Source organism: Lucilia cuprina, chromosome 3 (genome assembly GCF_022045245.1).
Source record: "Lucilia cuprina isolate Lc7/37 chromosome 3, ASM2204524v1, whole genome shotgun sequence".
Classification (NCBI taxonomy): domain Eukaryota; kingdom Metazoa; phylum Arthropoda; class Insecta; order Diptera; family Calliphoridae; genus Lucilia; species Lucilia cuprina.
This window is the reverse complement of record NC_060951.1, coordinates 2,142,136-2,167,055: the sequence shown is the minus strand read 5'-3', so window position 1 is coordinate 2,167,055 and position 24,920 is coordinate 2,142,136. Positions and strand designations below refer to the sequence as shown.

Genomic DNA, 24,920 nt, shown 5'->3' with positions numbered 1-24,920 from the left:
GAAGAATTATGTATGGTTTAAGTGAAAATTAAGGTAATAACTTGAAGCCAAAACACATAATGTCATAAAATATGATGATTTTAGGAAAAATGACGTTAAATAAAATTGCTGATTTTTTAAAATTAAAATGCCAAATGAATAAATAGTGATAATTAAAGGATTGCAAATACTAAGCTATAGTCTGGACTAGTTTAGTTCTAGTTTAGTTCAGTTCTAGTTCAGTTTTAGTTCAGTTCTAGTTCAGTTCTAGTTCAGTTCTAGTTCAGTTCTAGTTCAGTTCTAGTTCAGTTCTAGTTCAGTTCTAGTTCAGTTCTAGTTCAGATCTAGTTTAGTTCTAGTTTAGTTCTAGTTCAGTTCTAGTTCAGTTCTTGTTCAGTTCTAGTTCAGTTCTAGTTCTGTTCTAGTTCTGTTCTAGTTCTGTTCTAGTTCTGTTCCAGTTCTGTTCTAGTTCTGTTCTAGTTCTGTTCTAGTTCTGTTCGAATTAAAAACTGAACTAGAATAGGAATAGAACTGAATTAGACTGAACATGAACAGATACATATATGTACACATATGTTTTTTTTTCATTTACACTCCCCCCCCCCTCTAGCAGACATAAAACTATCCGCTGTTGCTCTTATGGTCGATGTGGGGGCATTTTCTCAACCTGAGAATTGCCAGGGATTGGCTCACTTTTTGGAGCATATGATATTTATGGGTTCGAAAAAATATCCCAAAGAAAATTCCTTTGATACACACATAAACAAATATGGTGGTTCCAATAATGCCTGTACCGATGCGGAGAACACTTTGTTTTATTTTGAAGTGGATGAAAAACATTTAGACAGCAGCATGGATTGTTTTGCGGCACAATTGAAAGAACCTTTGCTTAAAGAAGATTCCATGACTAGAGAGCGACAGGCCGTGGAATCTGAGTTTCAATTGGTTTTAAATAATAGTATGATCAGATGTAAACAATTCATACAAAGTTTGGCAAATGAAAATTATCCACATAAAAATTTTATTTGGGGCAATATGAAATCCCTCAAAGAGGAAAGTGATGCAGAGTTACATAGAAATCTTCATGAATTTTATAAAAGACATTATAGCAGTCATCGTATGTATGCCTGCATACAATCCTGTTTACCTCTAGAGAAATTGGAAGAATTGGCTGTTAAACATTTTGCTGATATAAACAACAATGAATTGCCTGGTTTGGATTTTGAACAATATAATTATAAAACAGCCTTTAGGCCGGAATTCTTCAAAGAAGTATTCTTTGTTAAGCCAGTGCAAAATATGTGTCAATTGAATTTGACTTGGGTTTTGCCACCCACTTTAAAAATGTATAAATGCAAACCCGAGGAATTTCTTTCACATTTTCTCGGTTATGAGGGCGAGGGCAGTTTGTGTGCTTATCTAAGGAAAAGGTTTGTGGAATTTTGATTTAATAAAAATGTTTATAAGAAAACTATTAAAACATTTTACAGACTTTGGGCTTTAGAGGTGAATGCTGGTCCTGAAACTAATTCCATATTTACTTTATTTTATTTGAACATTACATTAACCGAGTTGGGCCTTAAAAATTTGGATGAGGTGCTGCTAGCTACTTTTAGCTACATAAAAATGTTTTATAAGGCCAGCCACTTGAAAGAATATTACGAAGAACTTTCTTTTATTAACAACAGCAAATTTCACTATTCTACGGAATCAACTCCCGGTGAAAATGTTACTTATTTGATAAAATGTTGTAAATATTATCCTTCAAAAGATATTTTAACTGGCTCCGAACTATACTATCAATTTAATGAAGAACAAGTGCAACTTATAATTGATCACTTAAATGAATTCAAATTTAATATAACATTGATGTCATATCAAAACTATGAGAATGTGGTGTATGATAAAAAAGAAAAATGGTTTGGTACTGAGTACACCTCTAAGAAAATACCCCAAAAATGGTTTAATATGTGGCAGAGTAATGGGCAAATTTCAGAACTTCATTTACCTAAAGCTAATTTATTTGTGGCCCAAGATTTTCGTATTTTCTGGCTTGAAAATGGTAAACAGCAATTGTACGACATACCCGAGAAGCTAATCCAAACAGAATTATGTGAATTGTGGTTTAGACAAGATGATAAATTTCTTTTACCTTATGCCCATATGAACTTTCATATGATGTCGTCGATGCTAAGGCAAAGCGCTAGAAAGTAAGTGTTTTACTGGTTTCTTACTAATTTCGTTCATAAACATTTATTTTTTATACTTTTCTTTATAACAGCACTATTATTGGGTCATTGTATCTGGACTTGGTGCAGTTTTATTTGCAGGAAAAATTGTATCCAGCCAAAGTAGCTGGAATAAGATATGAGATGTTTTGTGGTGAAAAAGGTGTAATTTTAGTGGTAAGTATTGCCAATCACATAGCTAGAACAGAACTAGAACATAATTAGATGAGAACCAGAGCAGAACAGAACTAGAACAGAACAGAACTAGAACAGAACTGGAACAGAACTGGAACAGAACTGAAACAGAACTAGAACAGAACTAGAACAGAGCTAGAACAGAACTAGAACAGAACTAGAACAGAACTAGAACAGAACTAGAACAGAACAGAACTAGAACAGAACTAAAACAGAACTAGAACAGAACTGGAACAGAACTAGAACAGAACAAGAACAGAAGTAGAACAGAACTCGAACAGAACTAGAACAGAACTAGAACTGTACTAGAACAGAACTAGAACAGAACTAGAACTAAACTAGAACTAAACGAGAACTGAACTAGAACTGAACTAGAACAAAACTAGAACAGAACTAGAAGAGAACTAGAAAAGAACTAGAACAGAACTAGAACAGAACTAGAACAGAACTAGAACAGAACTAGAACAGAACTAGAACAGAACAGAACTAGAACAGAACTAGAACAGAACTAGAACAAAACTAGAACAGAACTAGAACAGAACTAGAACAGAACTAGAACAGAACTAGAACAGAACTAGAACAGAACTAAAACAGAACTAGAACAGAACTAGAACAGAACTAGAACAGAACAGAACTAGAACAGAACTGGAACAGAACTAGAATAGAACTGGAACAGAACTAGAACAGAACTGGAACAGAACTAGAACAGAACAAGAACAGAACTAAAACAGAACTAGAACTGAACTAGAACTGTACTAGAACAGAACTAGAACTGAACTAGAACTTAACTAGAACTGAACTATAACTGAACTAGAACAAAACTAGAACAAAACTAGAACAGAACTAGAACAGAACTAGAACAGAACTAGAACAGAACTAGAACAGAACTAGAACAGAACTAGAACAGAACTAGAACAGAACTAGAACAGAACTAGAACAGAACTAGAACAGAACTAGAACAGAACTAGAACAGAACTAGAACAGAACTAGAACAGAACTAGAACAGAACTAGAACAGAACTAGAACAGAACTAGAACAGAACTAGAACAGAACTAGAACAGAACTAGAACAGAACTAGAACAGAACTAGAACAGAACTAGAACTGAACTAGAACTGAAATAGAACTGAACTAGAACTGAACTAGAACTGAACTAGAACTGGACTAGAACTGAACTTAATCTGAACTAGATGAACATGAACTAGATGTGAACTAGAACTTAACACTAATTTTGTTTTCTTTTGTTTAGGTGAATGGCTTTAATGAAAAACTTCATTTGGTGGTGGAAATAATAATAAAAGCTTTGATCTCCACTAAAGATATCTTAGATGAAAAACAATTGGAAATATTTAAAAAACAACTACAGAAAGATTTTTATAATAGTCTTATCCGACCTGAAGTAGTTAATACGTAAGCTGTTTTTTTCTCTAAAAAGATTTCATAACAAAAGTTTTTAAACAACTCTTTTTGTTGACAGCAACCTGCATTCTTTTGTGTTAAAAGAAAACTATTGGCTGTTGAATGAAAAGTATAAATTTATTAATGATATAAGTTTAGAAGATATACAAACATTTGGTAAAGAATTCACTCAAGAAATGTATGTACAAGCCTTGATACAAGGAAATTTAGAGCAGAAATCAGCTTTAAAGATAATGGACACAGTGATGGAGCAATTAAATTGTGGTGAGATAAAAGAGGTAAGTGAAAGAAATAACTATTATGTTTGTCAACAAAAGTATACTATATTAATTCCATTAGAGATCTTTAATGGATGATAGAGGTATAGAAATACCCTTGGGTTCTCACAAAATTTTGTGTCGTAATTTAAATCCCAAAGATTGCAATACAATAGTAGCAAATTACTATCAAATAGGACCACGTTCTTTGCGCAATGAATGTATTTTAGATTTACTTATGATGATACTAGAAGCTCCTCTTTATAATGTCTTACGTACCCAGCAACAATTGGGCTATTCAGTCAGTTGTTTCACACACATCCATCATGGCATTATGGGTTTCTATATATATGTTTCATCTCAAGAAACAAAACATCCATGTTCATATGTTGAAGAACGCATTGAAGCTTCTCGTCGGGATATACAAGATCTTCTGGAGAAATTTTCTTTAGAAGATTTTGAAAATTTTAAAAATTCCTTCATAAAACTAAAAGAAATTAAAGATGTAACTTTATATGAAGAGGTAGAGCGTAATTGGGAAGAAATTATCACCGAAGATTATTACTTTCAACGAAAATCTAAATCCATAGAAATATTGCGCACTTTGGAAAAGCATGATATTGTAGATTATTGGCTTACCAATGAGAAGAAAAACATGCGTAAGCTATCAGTACAAGTGATAGGTGTTAATAAAACACCTGAAGAATGTGAAGTAATAGTAGAAGAAGAAGATGTTAAAAAAGAAATAAATTTGGAATTTCTAGAATCCGATACAGATGGACCATCAATTGTTAATGTCGCAGAATTCAAAGATCAATTAAATGTTTATCCTGTAGTTAAAACAAAGGTAATTTAAAAAGTACATATAATTAAAACATTTTAATGGTATACAACAAAAGGATTTTAATAATAAAAAACAACAAAAACGTTTAAATTGTTCTACCAATTTCACAATATTTATAAAAAAAATAATCAACGTTTTACAGGAATTAGTTTTTTTATCTTTCTTCCTTAACTTTACCTTTTTTATACTTTCAAGTTTAAAAAGCATTTAATTACACCATTACATCGATTTTTTATCATTCTTATCATAAACTACTACTTACACTCCAAAAATATAATTAAAAATCGACATACAAATTAATAGTTGTTAAACATAAAGATAAAAATGTTTTTTTTTTTGTTTATTTTTTTTTTAAAGAAATACCGGTGGCTTGTTAAATAATATGTTCAAATATATTTGCTAAAGATAACGAACATTTTTAAAATTTATTTATTTAATACAACAAATAAATAACGAAAAAAATTAATAATTAATTTAAATAATAACACTTTTGAAAACAGCATCTAGAACTGAATTAGATTTGAACTAGAACTGAACTAGAACTGAGCTAGAACAGAACTAGAACAGAACTAGAACAGAACTAGAACAGAACTAGAACAGAACTAGAACAGAACTAGAACAGAACTAGAACAGAACTAGAACAGAACCAGAACAGAACTAGAACAGAACTAGAACAGAACTAGAACAGAACTAGAACAGAACTAGAACAGAACTAGAACAGAACTAGAACAGAACTAGAACAGAACTAGAACAAAACTAGAACAAAACTAGAACAAAACTAGAACAAAACTAGAACAAAACTAGAACAAAACTAGAACAAAACTAGAACAGAACTAGAACTAAACTAGAGCAGAACTAAAACAGAACTAAAACAGAACTAGAACAGAACTAGAACAGAACTAGAACAGAACTAAAACCGAACTAAAACCGAACTAGAACAGAACTAGAACTAGAGATAATTAATAATGAACTAGAGTTAAGCTAGAACTGAGCTAGTTCTGACGTATGTAAGTCTAAACTAAAACGACGAACGAGACTCGTTCCTCCCAATATTGATGGACATTCTTTGTCGTCGGTAGAATGGAAAGAGCCTTTAAACGATGTCTTTGAAAGAATAAAAAATAAAAACATAAAAAAGCTAATAAAATTTTTAAAACATTTAACCAAATAATGGCGTTTCTTTATATATGGACAAGTATTTAGTAAATACTGAAAGGAAATTTAGCGGTCGGCATACTCTTCTTACTAGGAAACTTTAATAACCCCTTTTGTTTTTAACAAAACAAATGCTAAATATTGCACTCTGTTGTAAAAATAAAAGAAAAATCCTTTAACAAACATGTAGAGATGCCATATCTTTAAATTATTAACACATTAAAACTAAAGCATACTCTTGGGATGTAATAATAATAAAATAAACCAACTAACACAGAGTTGTTAGGGCAATAAAAAAATATTTTTTCAAAAACAATGAAATATTGCCCGGATCAAAAAACCAAGGTCATTTTCGAATTCAGCATCGAAAATCACTAGAAAGGTAACTCTCCAGCCAATTTCGTGCAGTAATTACGGAGTTAAAAACCAAAAACTATTATATATAAGAAATTATATACAGCAGCGACAACTTTAGTTAATGTGAGATGTTTTATAGTGGACTTTTGGGGGCAAAAGTAAGGCTTAGTAATTTAGTTGTTACTTTAGGTGAAAAAAGTAAGGTAGTGTGTTTTGGATTACTTAATTAAGGAATTTCATTTAATGTGAGTTGTTTTAAGTTGTTGTTGTTTTGTTTAGATAGCAACCCTGTTGCAGTGGCGATGTTTAAAAGACAACCCTGTATTTTGTATTTCTTAAAAATTTATATTATTTTGTTTGCAATTCCGTAATTACTGCACGAAATTGGCTGGAAAGTTACCTTTCTGGTGATTTTCGATGAGGAATCCGAAAATAATGTTAGTTTTTTAATCCGCGAAAGATTTCATCCTGTTTGAAAAACATAATTTTTTCTTCTGCAACATCTCTGTTTTTATTTTAGCCAAGTCAATGTGTTTGTGTTTTCTAGTGACAGCTGAAAGTGGGCAACACTTTTTGGGTTTGGTTAGGTTTGTGTCTCGGCTAGCAAAGTGATATGTAAATAAACAACTATGACTGATACAAAATTAAACTAGCGACTGAAAAGAAATAATTAAATTAAATTCATAATTTTACTGGTTATGGGGTCTTTATTTATTATTGGTTTTTTTTATATATGTATATATATTTAAGGATTCGTATAAAAAAATATGTTTTATTTAGATTTATAACAATAATATATTTGTTTTTGTTTTCATATAGTTTTGAGCATCTGCCTGAAAAAAAAGCAATTGCTGGTCACATTTCTTTCTTTGTTTTATAGTTTTTCATATAATATACAAAAAAATACAATATTAGAAATTTAAATAAATCTTAATAGTATTCACAGTTTATATTATTGGCTTATTATAAAGTTTTTTAGATATCTTTTTTGTTTTAATAAATGTTCGAAGAAAAAAATAACGAAAAAAAAAATTAACAAAAACATAAAATTAACACATAACTTTCCAATTAATTAAGGAAATTTGTGAAGAAAAATATACAAAAAAATAAGGAAAATTTAGTTCATATTTTAAATGAATAACAATAATAATTTGTTGCATGTTTAATGACTGATCGCCTTAATTAAAAAAAAAAAAAAATGACGTTAATGGAAAGACAAAAGTCCTGTTGTTGTTATTTTCTTAAATAATTCAATTTTAAAGTTTTTGCATTTCAGTAACGTCTTGTAGATTTTTACTTTTAACAATTTTTGGTTGTATATAATCACCCTCATCTCCAGCCAATAAAGAGTCTTGATGAGGATCCATTTTAACGCTACCCGAGCGTAGTAATATACGTGATAACAACGAGGTACTGGAAGCACGACGTCTGGGTAAATCTTCTAAACCTCTATGCAAAGACAATTGATCCGGTTCACGTTCTTTAGAGGTGGCTACATATTGCATATACTCAGCAGTGCGCAAAGTAACAGCGGTAGGTTTACGATAGAATTTCAATAACAAAGAAGAACATACCACTGACACCGAACTAGCCGCCATGGCTACCGATGCCATCCAGGGTTGTAATGTAATACCAAAGGGTGCAAATATACCCGAGGCCAGGGGAATACCTAAAAGATTATACATACTGGCGAAAAGGAAATTGTATCGTATGCGTTTTACAGTTTTGCGTGACAAATCCAAACAGGCCACCACATCTAAGAGATCATTACGCATAAGCACCACATCGGCTGCCTCAGCTGCCACATCTGTACCCGCTGCTATAGCTATGCCAACATCAGCTTGAGCTAAAGCAGGACTATCATTGACACCATCACCCACCATGGCCACACGTTTGCCGGACTCTTGTATACCCTGGATTTTAGCCACCTTGTGGGAGGGTAAAACTTCAGCAAATACACGAGTGATGCCCACCTTTAGGAAAGAAATTTTTAATTAAAAATTAAGAGAATTTTGAAAAATTTTTAAAAATTATTTAGGATTTGAGATTTTCATTTTGAAAAACTTGCTCTTACCTCTCTGGCTATACTAGCTGCAGTATTTTTATTATCTCCCGTCAATAATATCACCTCAATGCCCATTTTCTTTAAGGTATAGACGGCCAAATGAGCCTCCGGCTTAACCATATCCGAAACAGCAAACATACAAACTAATTGACCATTTAAAGCACACAACACGGCAGTATGACCCTTAGATTCCTCTTCAATCATAGCGGAATTAATTTCACTGGAAACATTAATGGCATTACGCAACATCCATTCACGATTACCAATAAGTACTTGGATTTCATTGCCCAAAATGGCATTAACAGCATCACCTACTGGCTCGGCGTTTGGGTGATTATCATCTAATTGTAGTAATTGTAAATGTTGTTGCTGTTGAGCGGCTAGTATACGTTGTGTTTCAGCAGGATGAGAAATGAGTTCGGTGATGGAAACACCATTTTCCAATTGTATGGGTGCTTGTTGTATATTATTGCCATGTGAACGATAACTATTTTCGAAATTGATGATTTTTTCCGCATTGCAAGCTTGTCTTAAGGCTGAATCATAGTGGGAGACGGTGACTTTAATGCCACATCCAGGAACCGCCTGGAAGTTTTCGGATTTACCCAATGATTCTTGAGACAACATTTCTTTGGCGAAACGTACTATGGCCGAGGCTATGGGATGTTCACTATTCGACTCTGCGGCTCCCACTATGGTAAGAGCTCTAGCTAAACTACACACGGCCGGTTTAACAAACATTATAACTTTAGAAGTCATGGGTGTGCCGTGTGTAATGGTGCCGGTTTTGTCAAAGACCACAGTTTTAACCTAAAGAAATGAAATTACAGTTTTAAACAATTCGTCACTTTTACTTATGAGAAAAACCTCACCTTATGAGCATTTTCCAAAGCAGTGGCTCCTTTAACCAAAATGCCATTTATGGCTCCCGTACCAGTAGCCACCATTACCGCTGTGGGTGTAGCCAAGCCCAAAGCACAGGGACAGGCTATAGCCAAAACGCTTAAAGCACACTTAAAAGCATAACTCACCACTATGGTGTTGGTGTCCATGTGTGCCTTATGTTCGCTGGCTACTGGCACCAAGCCCGGATCTATGAAACCTGCTATTATCCAGCCTATCAACGTAACACTTGAGACTACCACAACAAACGGCACAAAATAGCCCGCTATCTTATCGGCCAATTGCTGGATGGGAGCTTTAGAGGTTTGAGCCTCTTCCACCAAGCGTACTATTTGTGCCAGTGTAGTATTCTCACCCGTGTGTGTGGCTGATATTAATATAACACCATTTTGGTTGATAGAGCCACCTATAACTACAGCACCTTTACGTTTAGCTACCGGCATAGATTCACCCGTAATCAGCGATTCATCACAAGTCGAGTGGCCGTATAAAACTTTGCCATCTACCGGAACCTTGGCACCTGGTATAACCTTAAGAATATCACCACGTTGTACATAATCCACCGATATGACTTTTTCCGAGGTAATTTCAAAATCCTTAGAGATTTCCACCAATACCGCTTCGGCTGCCTTTAAGGACAACAACTTTGATAAAGCCTCAGAGGTCTTACCCTTAGCTATATGCTCCAACCATCTGCCCAATGAAATGAAAATCAACAACATGGGTGGTGTATCGAAAAATGTCAATGGTGAAGAGTTTTGTTCCATTAATATGGCCGCTATAACCACTGCCACCGAGTATATATAGGATATAGTGGTTACCATAGAAATCAATACATCCATATTGGTGGTGCCATGTTTAATGGCCTTATAGGATTGTACATAAAAATGCCAACCACCAAAGAACTGCACGGGAGTGGAGAGTAAAAACATTACCAAATTTTCCATTGAAAGACCCGGCACTATGCAGCACATATTGGCGTGTCCTTTATTGCCCATTTCGGCCATAAAATAGATCATGGCAATCATACAGGGTCCGCCGAATATGAGTGAAACAAGAAAAGCTGTACGCCATTTGCGTATCTCCTCTTTGTGTTCTAAGTAACTGTGGGCCATTTTATCTTTGCCGGAAAGTAGATGGGCTTCAAAGCCCAATTGTTCGATAGCTTCACATATATTACGAGGACCAGTCAGTTCGGTATTATAGCGGAATTTTCCTGGAAAAAAAGGTATTTATAAATATGTGTGTGTTTTTTTCTTATTAAGATAAAACATATTCTAAACAATTGAGGTGTGCACTGATCTTTAGATTGATCTATAAGATGTTTTATAGATGAAACATTAGAATGATTTGAAAACATATTTATAGAGTGATCTCTAGATAGATCTATAAAATAATACACAAGTGTATAGATTGATCTGTAGACCAGTCTTTAAAGTGATCTATGAACCAGAGAGAGAGAGAGAGAGGGAGAGAGATCAATAGACCAGTCTGTTAAGTGATTTTTAGAACAGCCTGTTGAGTGAACTGCAGACCAGTCTATGTAGTTATATATAAACCAGTCTATAGAGTGATCCATAGACTAGTCTGTTATGTGATCTATAGATAGGTGTGCCGAGTGATCTAAAGACCAGTATGTTGAGTGATCTATAGACTAGTCTACAGAGTTGTCTATAAACCAGTCTATAGAGCGATCTCTAGACTAGAATGTTGAGTGATGTATAGACCAGTCTATTGAGTGATCCATAGACTTGTCTTTTGAATGATCTTTAGACCAGTTATAAAGTTAACTACAGTCTATGGAGTTATCTATTAAACAGTCTATAGAGTTTTCTACAGACCTTGTTATAAAGTGATCTATAGTCTATAGATTTGTCTATAGATCAGGCTATAGATCGATCTATAGAACAGTCCATAAATTGATCTTTAGAATAGTCTATCGATTGTTCTATAGAGCAATCTATATATTGATCTATATAACTGTCTATAGATTGATCTTTAGACCATTCTACATATTCACAAATAAGCCAGTTTATAGTTTAATCTATAGTCTGTGAAGCGATCTATAGATCAGTCTATAAATTGATCTTTGTACTCTTGTAAAAAGAAAAATGAGAAAATGACTAATTATAAGAAAATAACTCATTTCCTTTAAGAAAAAATAACTACAATAAAATTAACAGGCCTGAAAAAGCAAAAGTTATCATTCAATCATGTCTAATTATGCATAAAATAATATTTGTTGTTATTGAACTATTATTTATTTAAAAACATTTACAAATTCCCCTACCCTCTCTCTCTCTCTCTTACTACATTTCTCGATAGTTTTATTGTATTGCTATATTTTGCTTATACTATTTTTTATTTTCTTTTTTTAAATAAATTTGTTTGGTTTTTATTTTCTGTGCATGAAAATAAACCAAAACAAAATTTTAAGAAAATAAAACGAAAAACAAGTTTATGTTAAAATTTATTTTATATGTTATAAATTAGCAATAAAATAGCAAACATAAGTTAGATGTGTTGTTTTTTTCGCAGTGACATATAAACGAAAATAGTTAATATAGGTTTTTTGTTGTTGCTGCTCTAAATTAAACCGCCCGGCCCCACCATAAACAACACAAAAACTCTATGTCGGTTAGTTAGTTTTTAATGATGAATGCAGAGATAAGCTCCAGCAAACCAACACGTATGGCCAGTTATTAAAAAGACTAAATTCTCTATAATACCCTCGCAAAAAATGCTTAATTAATCATTGGGACAATTTGAAAATGACTTAAAAATGAATTTATAATTTCAGTGATTGTTTAATTAAAGGTAAACGAATGAATGAGTGTGTGTCGTTTACAGATAAGAGGTTATTAGTACTTGGTGCAAAAAATATAACTAAAATGTAATAAATATTTACATAATGTTATTAAGAAAGTGATATTGTAATATCTTAAGTAAATAGCAACAATGGAAATGAATAATAGTAGACGAAACTTAAGAAATAGAACAGTCTTTAGATTTAGTCTACATATTGTTGCATAGAGGAGTCTATAGGTTGATTTAAAGATCAGTGTATGGGTTAATCTATAAACTTCAAATTGATCTATAGACCAGTCTATACATTGATCTATAGACGAGTCTATAGATTGCTATATACTCCAGTGTATAGATTGATCGTTAGAGCATTCTGTAGATTGATCTATAGACCATTCTGTAGATTGATCTATAGACCAGTCTATAGATTGATCTATAGACCAGTCTATAGATTGATCTATAGACCAGTCTATAGATTGATCTATAGACCAGTCTATAGATTGATCTATAGACCAGTCTATAGATTGATCTATACACCAGTCTATAGATTGATCTATAAACCAGTCTATAGATTGATCGTTAGAGCAGTCTAAAGATTGATCTACAGATCAGTCTATAGATTGATCTACAGATCAGTCTATAGATTGATCTAAAGATCAGTTTATAGATTGATCTGTGGACCATTCTATAGATTGATCTACAGATCAGTCTATAGATTGATCTACAGACCAGTCTATAGATTGATCTACAGACCAGTCCATAGATTGATCTACAGACCTGTCCATAGATTGATCTACAGACCAGTCTATAGATTGATCTACAGACCAGTCTATAGATTGATCTACAGACCAGTCTATAGATTGATCTACAGATCAGTCTATAGATTGATCTATAGATCAGTCTATAGATTGATCTACAGATCAGTCTATACATTGATATACAGATCAGTCTATAGATTGATCTACAGGCCAGTCTATAGATTGATCTTCAGACCAGTCTATAGATTGATCTACAGATCAGTCTATAGATTGATCTATGGACCAATCTATAGGTTGCTCTATAGAACAGTTTCTAGATTGATCTATAGACCAGTTTCTAGATTGATTTATAGACCAGTTTATAGATTGATCTATAGGTCTTAAATTTTTGCTACTTTTTCCATTCTTTGAAAACTTTACGAACTGCTTTCGTATCTTACAAAGAATACATATTTATTTTCACTTTTACTAAAAGATCTTGACCAAATTAACAATAACAATAGTCAATTGATGTTTTTCTCTATTTTATACAAAAGATTTAATTAATACTGCGAGAGATCTTTCAAGCAAGAGCGTATACTTGTTAAATTTAAAACTACAATCAATGAAAGAAAAATAAAAACTAAAAATTTTATAATTTCTATTTTTTTACAATAGTTTAGTTTTCAGCATAATAAAATCACCACCATATTGTTAAAAATTCTATCATTTTCATAGTTAACATTGAGCTTATCATTTGAAACAATCATAATCTGGCCTTTAAAAGTGTTAACTGCAATATAATAAATGGGTCATAAATTAAATTAATTATAGATATTTTAACTACACATTTAGTTGTTCAACAAAAAAAAGTAAAATTGAAAAATTTACTTTTCATGAACTTTTCATTCTTACGATTTATATCTAAAAAAGTGTTTTCATTTGACACAATTTCAAATAAAATTTTATACGTTCATTGCCCTTCTGCTTTTTTTGTGTGATTTTGTTGTTCTCTGCTTGAGTTTTAATTAGACATTCTTTAAAGTGTAAAACGAGAAAAAAAGAAGAAAACAAAAAGAAAGGAAAAAAACAAATTCACTTTTATACACAAATCATTGTATTTAACTAATAATTATTTATTTATGTGATAACTTGAAGCAACAAATATTTAAAATATGAAAATAGTATATAATTAGTTATTTCCCATTCTTCGTCTTTTAGTTATTAAGGGAGTTGTTTTAGTCTGTTATCTAACATCGTGAAATTATCATTTCATTTGCAAATAACATGTTTATAATTCTAATGAAAAAAATTTTTATTCTTTTGTCTGTCTTTATAATTTAAGTTTGTTTGCATTTAGTTATTTGTTTATTATTTTTGTTTTTAGAAAAAAAGTGCTTACAAAACATAATTAAGTTGAACTATTTAATGTGAAGATGTTTGTAGTTGTCATGTAAAAAGATCTTAAGATTAATCAAGAAACTGGTAGTTATATCAATCTATATACTGGTCTATAAATTGATCTATTGCTCTATACACTAATATAAAGCTCAATTAAAACAGTGATCTATAAAACAATCAATACATCCATAGACCAATCTATAGTCTAGTACAGAGATCAAACCATAGACTGACTAAAACAGTGATCTATAAAACAATCAATACATCCATAGACCAATCTATAGTCTAGTATAGAGATCAATCTATAGACTGGTCTATAGATCAATCTATAGACTGGTCTATAGATCGAACTATAGACTGGTCTATAGATCAATCTATAGACTGGTCTATAGATCGAACTATAGACTGGTCTATAGATCAATCTATAGACTTGTCTATAGGTCAATCTATAGACTGGTCTATAGATCAATCTATAGACTGGTCTATAGATCAATCTTTAGACTGGTCTATAGATCAATCTATAGACTGGTCTATAGATCAATCTTTAGACTGGTCTATAGATCAATCTATAGACTGGTCTATAGATCAATCTATAGACTGGTCTATAGATCAATCTATAGACTGGTCTATAGATCAATCTATAGACTGGTCTATAGATCAATCTATAGACTGCTCTATAGACTGATCTAGATCAATCTATAGACTGGTCTATAGATCAATAGACTGGCTTAAAGATCAATCTGTATAGACTGATATAGTTAATATATAGACTATAGATCCTTCCAAAATCTGGCTTATAGATCAATCTGTAGCAAGGTCAATATAAAGATTACTCTATAGATCAATATATATATAAAATACTTAATAGATCAATTAGACTGCTCTAAAGATCAATCACAATTCATTTATAGAACAATCTATTGACTCCTTTAAAGTTCCACCTAGATTTTTCTACAAAGCAGTCTTTAGACCCATCTCTTCATCACACTATTGATCACTCCTTAGTCTCATCTTTACATCACTTTTTAGCTTCATCTCTCTACACCACTTTTTTCCAACAACTTACTTAAGAAATATTTAAAATTTTAGTATAAAAAATTCTTAAATTCTTATTTATTTATATATTTTAATATTTATAACAAACTTATAACTTTATGAAATCACAAATGAGTAATGTGTTTGTTTCATTTTATTTTTGCATTTAGCACGTTTCTTTTGTTACAGGGAATTAAACAAAAAGTTTTCGAGGGAATTGTGTAAAATTCATAAAATTTTTTTTTTGTTTAACAGTTTTACATTTCACTTTTTACTTTTAAAAAAAACCCTCTTAATTGTTAATGATTTTATAACGTATATATGTTTTTTTTTTATCATATTTTAAATTGTTGCTTAAGAAAGACATAACAACAAATGTAAAACTTTATTTAATGCTTTTAACGTTTTTGGTCAATTGTTTTTTTGCTTTTTTCTTAACATTTTTATAGTAATTTTATGAAATTTTAAGCAAAACCTTAAAAGTTAAGGAAAAAACCTTGATATTGTTGTTTATTTAATAATACAACAAATCTTATAAAAATTTCAATTTAATTGAAGTTTATAGAGTATTGAAGGGGAAGTTGGTGTTTAATGGAGAGTTATGTTCAAGGTTTTTTATTAATATTGTTCTTATTTCAATAATTTTAAAAAACAATCTATTAATTTTCTCTTATTTTAATCTGGTAATTTCCCTTAAATTGAATGTATTTTCTGATTCGTAATTGTAACTGAAAATATGTAATGATTCATTACATTTAACATGCTACACAGTTACATGCATACATACAAAAATATGTAGAACGCATATAAAAGTAAATAATTCGATCATTTGTATCTTTATTAAACAAAAGAATAATGAAATCATTGTTCTTTACATCCCCCAGTCTTTAAAATCTACAGAGCAGATAAAAATGTTTTATACATTAACAAAAAAACAATAAATAACTTTTCGAAATTAGTAAAAAAAACACATGTTGATGTCGTGATCTTAATAAATTTTAAATATTTTCCATTTAATGTAAAAAGTTAAGTTTAAAAATTATAAGCCAAATTAAAGATCAGTCTAAATATAAGACTATAGATTGCTCTACACATCAGTCTATAGATTGATATATAGACCAGTCTATTTCTTGATCTTTAAAAGCAGTCTTTAGATTGATTTTAAGTCTAATGCATAGATTAAGCAGATTATTTTGCAGATCAGTGTTTACATTAGTGTATAGGCTCTAAAGCTTCCAAAGACTTTATTCACTGATCTGTGTTCCTTAAAAACCTGCAAATATCTTGTAACATTTTTCGACAACTTACCCCGTTTAGTTATTAAAGTAACCGCAGCAGCTGTTACACCTTTCAATTTACGCACATGAGTCTCAATCTTATTAACACAGGAAGCACAAGTCATGCCTTTAATTTCAATCTCTACTTCGGCCTCACCACTATTGGGTTCCTCTATCAATTCCGAAGGAAAACCCAATTCCGTAATAGATTTTGCTATACTTTCCGGGCTAATGACATTGGCATTGTATTTAACTTCCGCCTTAGCAGCCAATAAAGCCACCAGTATACTATCAATGCCATAAATTTTGCGACAATGTTTTTCTATAGTAGCCACACAGCTGGCACAAGTCATACCACGTATATGAAGAAAACATTTGGAAAGTAATTGATCCTCTATGGCCAAAGTGGTAGCATGACCATTGGTGGTGGGTGATTTTTTGGGAGAAGATGAGGGTGTATGGGAATTTTTGTTGTTCGTTATTATGGGACTATTTTTGAGGGGTGAATTTGTATCTAAAACACTGGCCTCAAAACCCATATCGTCAATCATTTCGGCCACTTCTTTGGAGTTTAGTATAGTTGCATCAAATTCCACTAACGCCTGTTTGTCCTCTAAACTAACCTTAATGCTTTTAATGCCCTTTTTAGTGCCTATATTACCTTCTATATTTTTAACACAACTTTGACAGGTCATGCCTATAACACGCACCAGGCATTTGTCATTTGTTTGTCCATTTTCTTGATGTGTTTGTCCATTATTTACATTTTCTTCATTATAAGAGCATTCAAAGCCCATATCGTCAATTTCAAAGGCAATTTTTGTGGGATTTGTCTGTGTCGTATCGTAGCTGAAATAACCAGCTTTTTCGTCTAACTCCACTCGGCAGGAGATTATACCAGGTTTTGTGGCCATATTGCCTTCAATATTTCTTACACAACTTTGACAGGTCATGCCTATAATAGGCAATCGTATTTCTTTGTGCGTATTTGTCGCATCTGTATTGTTCATTATGTTCAATGTATCCAGCTCCACTAGGTTTTCAGTATTTTTCGCTGTAGTGAAAGGCAGTTGTTGCTCCATTGTTATTGTATTGTTTGTCTTATCGTCTACTTTGTTCATAGTGCATTGCTTTTGTAAATTTTTTTATTTTTTCCACTTTTTTTATTCTCCCGTTTTTTATAACACCTCTCCTAATCTATTAAATTTTTGTTAGATATCTTTATTTAGCTTTATATTCGTTTTAATTTTCTTTCACTTAACATTTTTAGCAAATTAATAATTTTGTTAATTTTTATCACATTTCAAAAGGAAAATATTTATATTTTTTTCTTCTTAGTACTGCGCTAACACCTCACTACCGTTTCCAATAAGCGTTAAAAACCCGTTCCCCACAATTTGGACTGAATAAATCGACTGACTGACGGACAATAAGAATGTGGAATTAAAACAAATGTCATGTTAAAATAATGAAAATGTCAAAATTACTAACACTTGTTTGGAAAGTTGATAAAAAGTAAATTACAAATAATAACCAAACTTGGCAGCACTTTTATAAGGATGCCAGCTTGTTTTAATAAGGCAAATTTAATTATAACGGTTTTTTGTATTTGAAACAGAAAAATAAAAGATTTTGTATGAAATTTAATATTTTCTTAGGTAAACGTTAGTTTTTTTTTAATAAATCAGCATTTAAATTCTCGTAATTTATATTTAATTTTTAAACTCTTTAATATGCCCCTGATTTTCCCAAATTTAATTGATAAACATTCATCGTTTGAATTATATAATTTCTTACATGACATCATATTTTGTAAAAACAAATCTTTATTAAGAACAAAAATTAATTAATTTATTTTTAAAAACTTACCTTTGTTAAAAATTTGTTGCACTATTTATTCTAATTTCTCGTTTTTCTTTTGAGTTTTAACTTCAACAATTGTTTAATTTTTCGTTTCTTTTTTCTTGTTTTAAATAATAAAAAAAATTGTAAATGATACTTTTTGATAAAAATAGAATTACAAAAAAAAAATTGAATCAATTGCTAAAGACCCCTTTGCAACAAGACTTGTTTTGCGTGTGTAAATTTCCTAAAGCCATAATCATAACATTTTCCATAAATCACAAATGTCTAAAAACTTATTCTTGCAAGACAGCAGCATTGGCCACCACACTGGGATTATTGACCACTTCACCCAAAGCATCCAATACTTCCTTACGGTAGTCATCGAACTCACCATCAATTTCATTAATGGTTTGTTCTTCAATAACATACAGTGTACAGCCGGTTTCACGTATCAAACGTTCGTCGTGAGAAACAATAATAACACCACCCTCATATTCGTTGATAGCTTCAGCTAAGGCATCAATCGATTCAATATCCAAGTTATTTGTAGGTTCATCAAGAATCAAAACATCGGGAGCGCTAAGACACAATTCAGCCAAGGCGACACGAGCCTTTTGACCACCAGACAAATCTTTCATTTTAATGGTATGAGCATGACTAATTAAACCAAAAGAGCCCAAAGCTTTGCGTGCCTTTTCATGGGGTAAGTTGAAAAGACGTTGTAAATACTCAGCGGCTGATTCTTCAGCAGTTAAATGTTCACCAGAGTGCTGATCGAAACGGCCAACCCGTAAACGATGATTTTTTCTTTGTTCACCCTTTTGAGGTTCTAGTTCTCCCAGCAAAAGTTTAAGGAACGTGGATTTGCCCACACCGTTGGGACCCACAATGGCTACACGACTGGTTAAATCAATACCAAAGTCGACATCTTTAAATAGTTTAGGTTGGCCCTCAAAGCCAAAAGTAACATTGTGCAAACCCAAAATGGGAGGCTGTAATTGTGAAGGTTCGGGGAAACGGAATTTCACTATATACTCCTTAGGTCTTTCCAGCAATTCTGTTGGACCTTCATCCTCATCCTGCTTTTGCTGTTTCGACTTGTTCTTTTCCTGTTTGCGTGTTAAAGCTTCCTTTTGTTTCTTTTCAGCCGCCTTCTTGGACTGACCATGTGCCTTCAATTCCTTAATGCGTTTTTCTTGTTTCTCATATTCTTTAATCATTTCTCGGCGCTTTTGTACATACATTTTCTTGAACATGGAGTAGTTGCCCTTGTAGTAGTGCAATTTCTTTTGATCCAAATGTATAATTTCATTACAAACATTATCCAAGAAACTTTGATCGTGAGAAACAATCAATAGAGTCTTTTTCCAGCCCTGCAAATAGTTGTCCAACCAAATGACAGCATTCAAATCCAAATGGTTTGTAGGTTCATCAAGCATGAGAAGAGTAGGTTCCAAATACAAAGCTCTAGCCAAAGAGACACGCATACGCCAACCACCAGAGAATTTGTTGGTGGCTCTATTTTGCATTTCTTCACTGAAACCTAAACCGGCTAAAATACGTCTAGCACGAGCCTCGGCAGAGTAGGCGCCTGTAGCTTTGAGTTCAGCAAAAACATCATTAAGTTCTTCTTGTACACTTAAATCACCAGCAGAAAATTGATCTTCCAATTCTTTGCATTTGGCCATAAGTTTAATGCGTTTAACATCAGCCTCCAAAATGGTTTCAACAGCTGTTTTATCGGTGGCCACCACCTCTTGTTCGCAAAGCAAAACATCAATATTGGGAGGTATGGCAAAGGCACGTGTGGCAATGTGACGCAATAAAGTAGTCTTACCGTGACCATTGGGACCCACCAAACCATAACGGCGACCATGGGCAATCAAAAGATTGGCATTAACAAACAAATCATTACCTAGAAAGAGGGGAAAGGTAATTTTATTTCTTACTAATTGCTTTAATACGATTACTCACCCTTGGCGGAAATGGTGAAATTCTCAATTTTAATATCTACCGCATGTTCTAGAGCAGCCTTTTGTCCAGCAGTTTTCTGCACTTGAGACATGGTGAAATTGCTATCCAAATCAGAGTGACCCAAACCACCCTTTTTGGTCATCATTTCCATTTGTTTTTCATATTCTTCTTGTTTTTTCAATTTTTTCTTTTCCTTGTGGGTCATTTTCCTTTCTTTCTTAACTTTTTCGCCTGCTTCAGACGCCTCGTCCTGTGCTTCGGTTTCCTTATCTTCTAAAGCTAAATCTTCCATTTTCTCCTCTATAACAGGTTCAGGTGTAGCTGATTTTTCTTTTACTGGCTCAGCTACCTTAGGTGCTTCTTTCTCTTCTTCTACGGGTTCTTCTTCTGCTTCCTCTAATTGTTCTTCTTCCTCATCGCTCATCATTTCAAATTTATTATTTTTCTTTTGTTTTTTATTGTTCTTTTTGGCTGGTTTAGCGATGACCACGGGTTCTTCGTCCTCTTCATCTTCGTCTTCCTCCTCATCGGCTACCTTTTTCAACAAATCAATGTCTTCTTCATCGTCATCGCTAAAATCGTCTTTTTTCTTATTCTTTTTAGATTTCTTCTGTTGTTGTTTTTGTTTTGCCGGTTTGGCCACTGCTGCTACTACCTCTTCATCTTCCTCATCAGAGTCGAAATGTTTTTTGTTGTTTTTCTTATTATTCTTACTAACAGGTTGTGCTGGTTTTTCATCTTCCTCATCACTCCAATCATCTTTACCCTTCTTACCCTTTTTGCCTTTTTTACCTTTCTGGCTGGCCGCTGGCTGCTGCGATGATGTCTTACTATTACTTGAAGTAACACTTTCCAAATCTTCATTTACGCGGCTGGTACTGCCAGCAAAATCATCATCAGAATCATCGCCTCCACGTTTACCCTTTTTTCCTTTCTTTTGTGATTTTTTTGTTACAATATTGGCTGGTTGCTCATCCATATCTTCATCATCGAAATGATTTTTCTTGTTCTTGGCCTTGTTTTTAGACATGTTTGCTTGTTGGTATTAATAAATAATAATTTAAATAGTAATTTGCTAACTACAAAAGGGGGATTTGTTGTAAAAAAGGGTGAAATTTTGTAAGGAATACAACTTTCACGTGGAGACGTATGCAATTTTTTTTTTAAATCACACACACACACTGCACTAATGTCATGAAATTGTCAAAACAATAATACATTTATTCACAGTAGAGAATTGTTGACAAAGAAAAGCAGTGTTGGTAAGTGCTATTATATATAAAAGAAATGCCGTACTGCTATTTTTTTCTTATTTTGAATTTTTCTTTGTGTATAAAGTAACTAATTTCTAAGAAATTATGTTAATTTTGAAAACAAAATGTTTTAAATTATGATTGATTTGCATTTGAAACTAGTTTAACAACGATTTTTCTTGTTAATTTCAAAAAAAATGTAGTTTATTTTCCAAACAGTATGGCAGCCTTAATTTTTCTAACGGCTTGTCAAAACTACAGACGCCTTCATTGTAACTTGAGCTTTTAAAATGGGCGCCAAAGCAGTTTAGCTAAAGAAATGTAAAAAGTGCAAGGAAACGCGTAATGAAATTTAATAAAAAGTGAAAATATTATAAAAAATCAAGTGTTTCAATGAAAAAAAGTAGTTTTAATAAGAAATCATGCATAAATATAGCAAAATCTATAAAAATAATAAGAAAATGTGTAAAAAAAAAATATTTATAGTGATTAGCTAAAGTCAATTATTTGTTGTAAGAAAAAATAATGAAAAAAGTTAAATAATTAAAAATATGATCATATTTATATAAATCAATTCAATGTTTAATAAAAAATCATTAAAATATACAAGTTTAAGTTAAAAAATATGAAAAAAATGTTAGCAAAAAAAGTTGGTGTCTCAACGTGGCCGGAAGAAAGTTTATTCGGGCGTCTACAAGTGTTTGTGATAAAATAAAGCAATTTATGTGTAAAATAATATTTTTATTTGTTTAATATGTTAAATAAATGTTCGCCAATAAGAAATTGTACTACTGCCTGTTGGCCGGAACTTGATTTTCACGGAAACCTAATCATCCCCAAATCTGTTTCATAATTTTCAATAAACGACCTGTTGGGAGGAACTTTACTTCGCCGGAAACCCAAATATCCCCAAATCTGTTTCATAATTTTCAATAAACTACAAAGGTAAGTTAAAATTATCGATATTTTTATAAATTTTATGGAAAATTTGAAATTTTATTTTAAAGAAATGCAAATTTCTTTTGTTTTGTTGGAGCCTTATTATAAGAAAAGAAACTAAAATTAAAATACACATTAAGTTGTAGCTAATTGTTAAAAATGTATAAAATTATGTATCACTCTTCCATAATTTTATGGTTTTGTCATTTTCCAAAGCCGCCGAAGCAATTATATTCTCTGTAGGATGACAGGCCGTACATAAAACAGTATCCGTATGTCCCTGCAACTTTTGCACCACCTCTTTCGATTGTAAATTCCATATATAAACCATATTATCCTCACTGCCCGAAACAATCCACTAGAAAGAGAGAAAAATTTAAGTAAAAGATTTGATATAAGAAACAATATTTAAACATACCTTGCCCCCTGTAACCGAAAAATTGGCAAATATACAATATTTCTCATTTTTATGGCCAGTATAGGTTTTCAAACATTTGCCCTTAGAATAATCCCACAATTTCAAGGTATTGTCCAGAGTGGCAGCCAATATATACTTGCCATTGGGTGAGAATTTAACAAAACTAACAGGCGGGTTATCATCATCTATAAGAGTTTTCAAACATTGTCCACTGGCGGTATCCCAAATGCGACACAAACCATCATAACTGGAGCTAACAATCAGAGAACCATCACGATTGAAATGTACTGCCGAAACAGGATCCGAGTGGGCGGGCAAAGTTTTCAGACACTTGCCAGTGCGCACATCCCATATGCGCACCGACTCATCAAAGCTGCCCGAAACAATAAGATTCGATTGCGGATTAAAGTTACAGCAAAACACATAGTTGCTGTGACCTTTTAGGGTCTTCAAACACTTGCCGGAACTTAATTCCCACACTTTTAAGGTCTTGTCATCACTGCCACTCACCAACAAACGTGAATCGGAAGACCAGGCTACGTCGGAAATACCCAATTTATGGCCCGAAATGGTTTTTTCAAATTTGCCATCATAGGCTCCCCAAATTTTTATCAATTTATCAGCCGCTATAGAAGAAACAAACAACAATTAAACTTTACCATTTGAAAATTCCTTCTACAAACTTACATGAACTAGCCAACCATTCACCGTTGGGAGAAAATTTAACTGCCGACACCGCTTTAGTGTGTCCAGCCAAAGTAAACTTTAAAGTATAATTGGGTTTGATGGACAAAGAGCTCTTGTTCGACGAAGAGGAAGTATTACCCTGCGATGAAGTTTGCAAAGTATTTGGTCCGCTGGGTGCTGTAGGCAAAGGTTGAGGGGCATGTACTCCCGGATGTCCCCCATGAACTGGTCCTATAGGCACCATTTTTAACGAATATTTTTTCTAGTTTAAAAACCACTTTTATTCAATGTATTCTTTCACACAAAACCTCGTGCTTTTTGTTGTTGCTTGTTTGTCAAATTTTCTGCTGCTGCTGCTAACGCTGCAGGCATATGTTTTTATACTTCTATCAACTAATGACGTTTAGCACGCGTGCAATTATAATAAATATATTGTGGTTCTATTTATTATAATGGTAAAAACTTTGAAATATGTTAATGGATTTTTCTTTTTCTTATTTTATGAAAATTTTTGTTAATTTTTATAAAATTTTCTTTTTACTCGTGCTTTTTTTATTATTTTCTTTTTTTTTGCAGAAACAGTACACACAAGCAGAGATACAAGCCGACTCGGCTCATATAGACGGCGGCTGGTCGCCAGCCACTTTTTCTCAAAAAGCGTCGTCGTCGACACAAAAAGTTTTTTTTAGTTTAGTTTCTTTAAACAAATCTGAGTTGCCAATTTTCACAGACAAAACAATTTGCACACTTCTGTTAAGAACAAATTTGTATATAAATACTTGTAATAGTAAACCCTGTTTAGAAGAAAATACTTCTATAGCGATATTTTGCACTCTAAAAAACAAAAAAGAACTTTTTTTCTATATAACATATTTATGCATTTAGAGAAAATTACAATAGAAAACATTTTTTAAACAACATACATAGAACTTAAACAATATTTGAGCCGGCGCCGTTGAAATTTATAATACGCTACCGCCGCCTACCATTTTTCATCGGTCCCTACAAGAACAGTGACAGTCATTTAACCGGTCATTTGATTGGCAAATCGATCAAAGTTTCCATCAAAAGTTTCTATCTGTTTCTTAAGGGCAATATGTAAAAAGTGATGGAAACTTTTGTGTACATGTGATTTTGCATCACCCTCGC

General features: G+C 32.4%; 4 protein-coding genes across 4 annotated transcripts; 1 reads left to right on the top strand and 3 right to left on the bottom strand.

Moving 5' to 3' along the window:
• The first annotated feature begins 557 nt into the window (after window positions 1–557).
• Window positions 558–5,393, top strand: LOC111689678 (nardilysin-like). The gene is made up of 6 exons (XM_023452149.2): window positions 558–1,409; window positions 1,470–2,189; window positions 2,261–2,384; window positions 3,650–3,810; window positions 3,878–4,097; window positions 4,159–5,393. Exons 1-6 carry the CDS (start codon window positions 619–621, stop codon window positions 4,930–4,932), a joined length of 2,790 nt encoding a protein of 929 aa, XP_023307917.2. The 5' UTR covers window positions 558–618; the 3' UTR covers window positions 4,933–5,393.
• Window positions 5,394–7,162: 1,769 nt separating this feature from the next.
• LOC111679264 (copper-transporting ATPase 1) lies at window positions 7,163–18,088 on the bottom strand. The gene is made up of 4 exons (XM_023440802.2): window positions 16,687–18,088; window positions 9,370–10,616; window positions 8,507–9,307; window positions 7,163–8,405 (listed from the first exon to the last, which is right to left on the bottom strand). The coding sequence occupies exons 1-4, from the start codon at window positions 17,774–17,776 to the stop codon at window positions 7,689–7,691; spliced, it is 3,855 nt and encodes a 1,284-aa protein (XP_023296570.2). The 5' UTR covers window positions 17,777–18,088; the 3' UTR covers window positions 7,163–7,688.
• Window positions 18,089–18,578: 490 nt separating this feature from the next.
• Window positions 18,579–21,659, bottom strand: LOC111679261 (ATP-binding cassette sub-family F member 1). Its single transcript, XM_023440796.2, has 2 exons — window positions 20,475–21,659; window positions 18,579–20,415 (listed from the first exon to the last, which is right to left on the bottom strand). Exons 1-2 carry the CDS (start codon window positions 21,502–21,504, stop codon window positions 18,794–18,796), a joined length of 2,652 nt encoding a protein of 883 aa, XP_023296564.2. The 5' UTR covers window positions 21,505–21,659; the 3' UTR covers window positions 18,579–18,793.
• Window positions 21,660–22,696: 1,037 nt separating this feature from the next.
• Window positions 22,697–24,336, bottom strand: LOC111679275 (protein will die slowly). Its single transcript, XM_023440814.2, has 3 exons — window positions 23,772–24,336; window positions 23,085–23,710; window positions 22,697–23,024 (listed from the first exon to the last, which is right to left on the bottom strand). The coding sequence occupies exons 1-3, from the start codon at window positions 24,013–24,015 to the stop codon at window positions 22,836–22,838; spliced, it is 1,059 nt and encodes a 352-aa protein (XP_023296582.2). The 5' UTR covers window positions 24,016–24,336; the 3' UTR covers window positions 22,697–22,835.
• Between the last annotated feature and the right edge of the window lie 584 nt (window positions 24,337–24,920).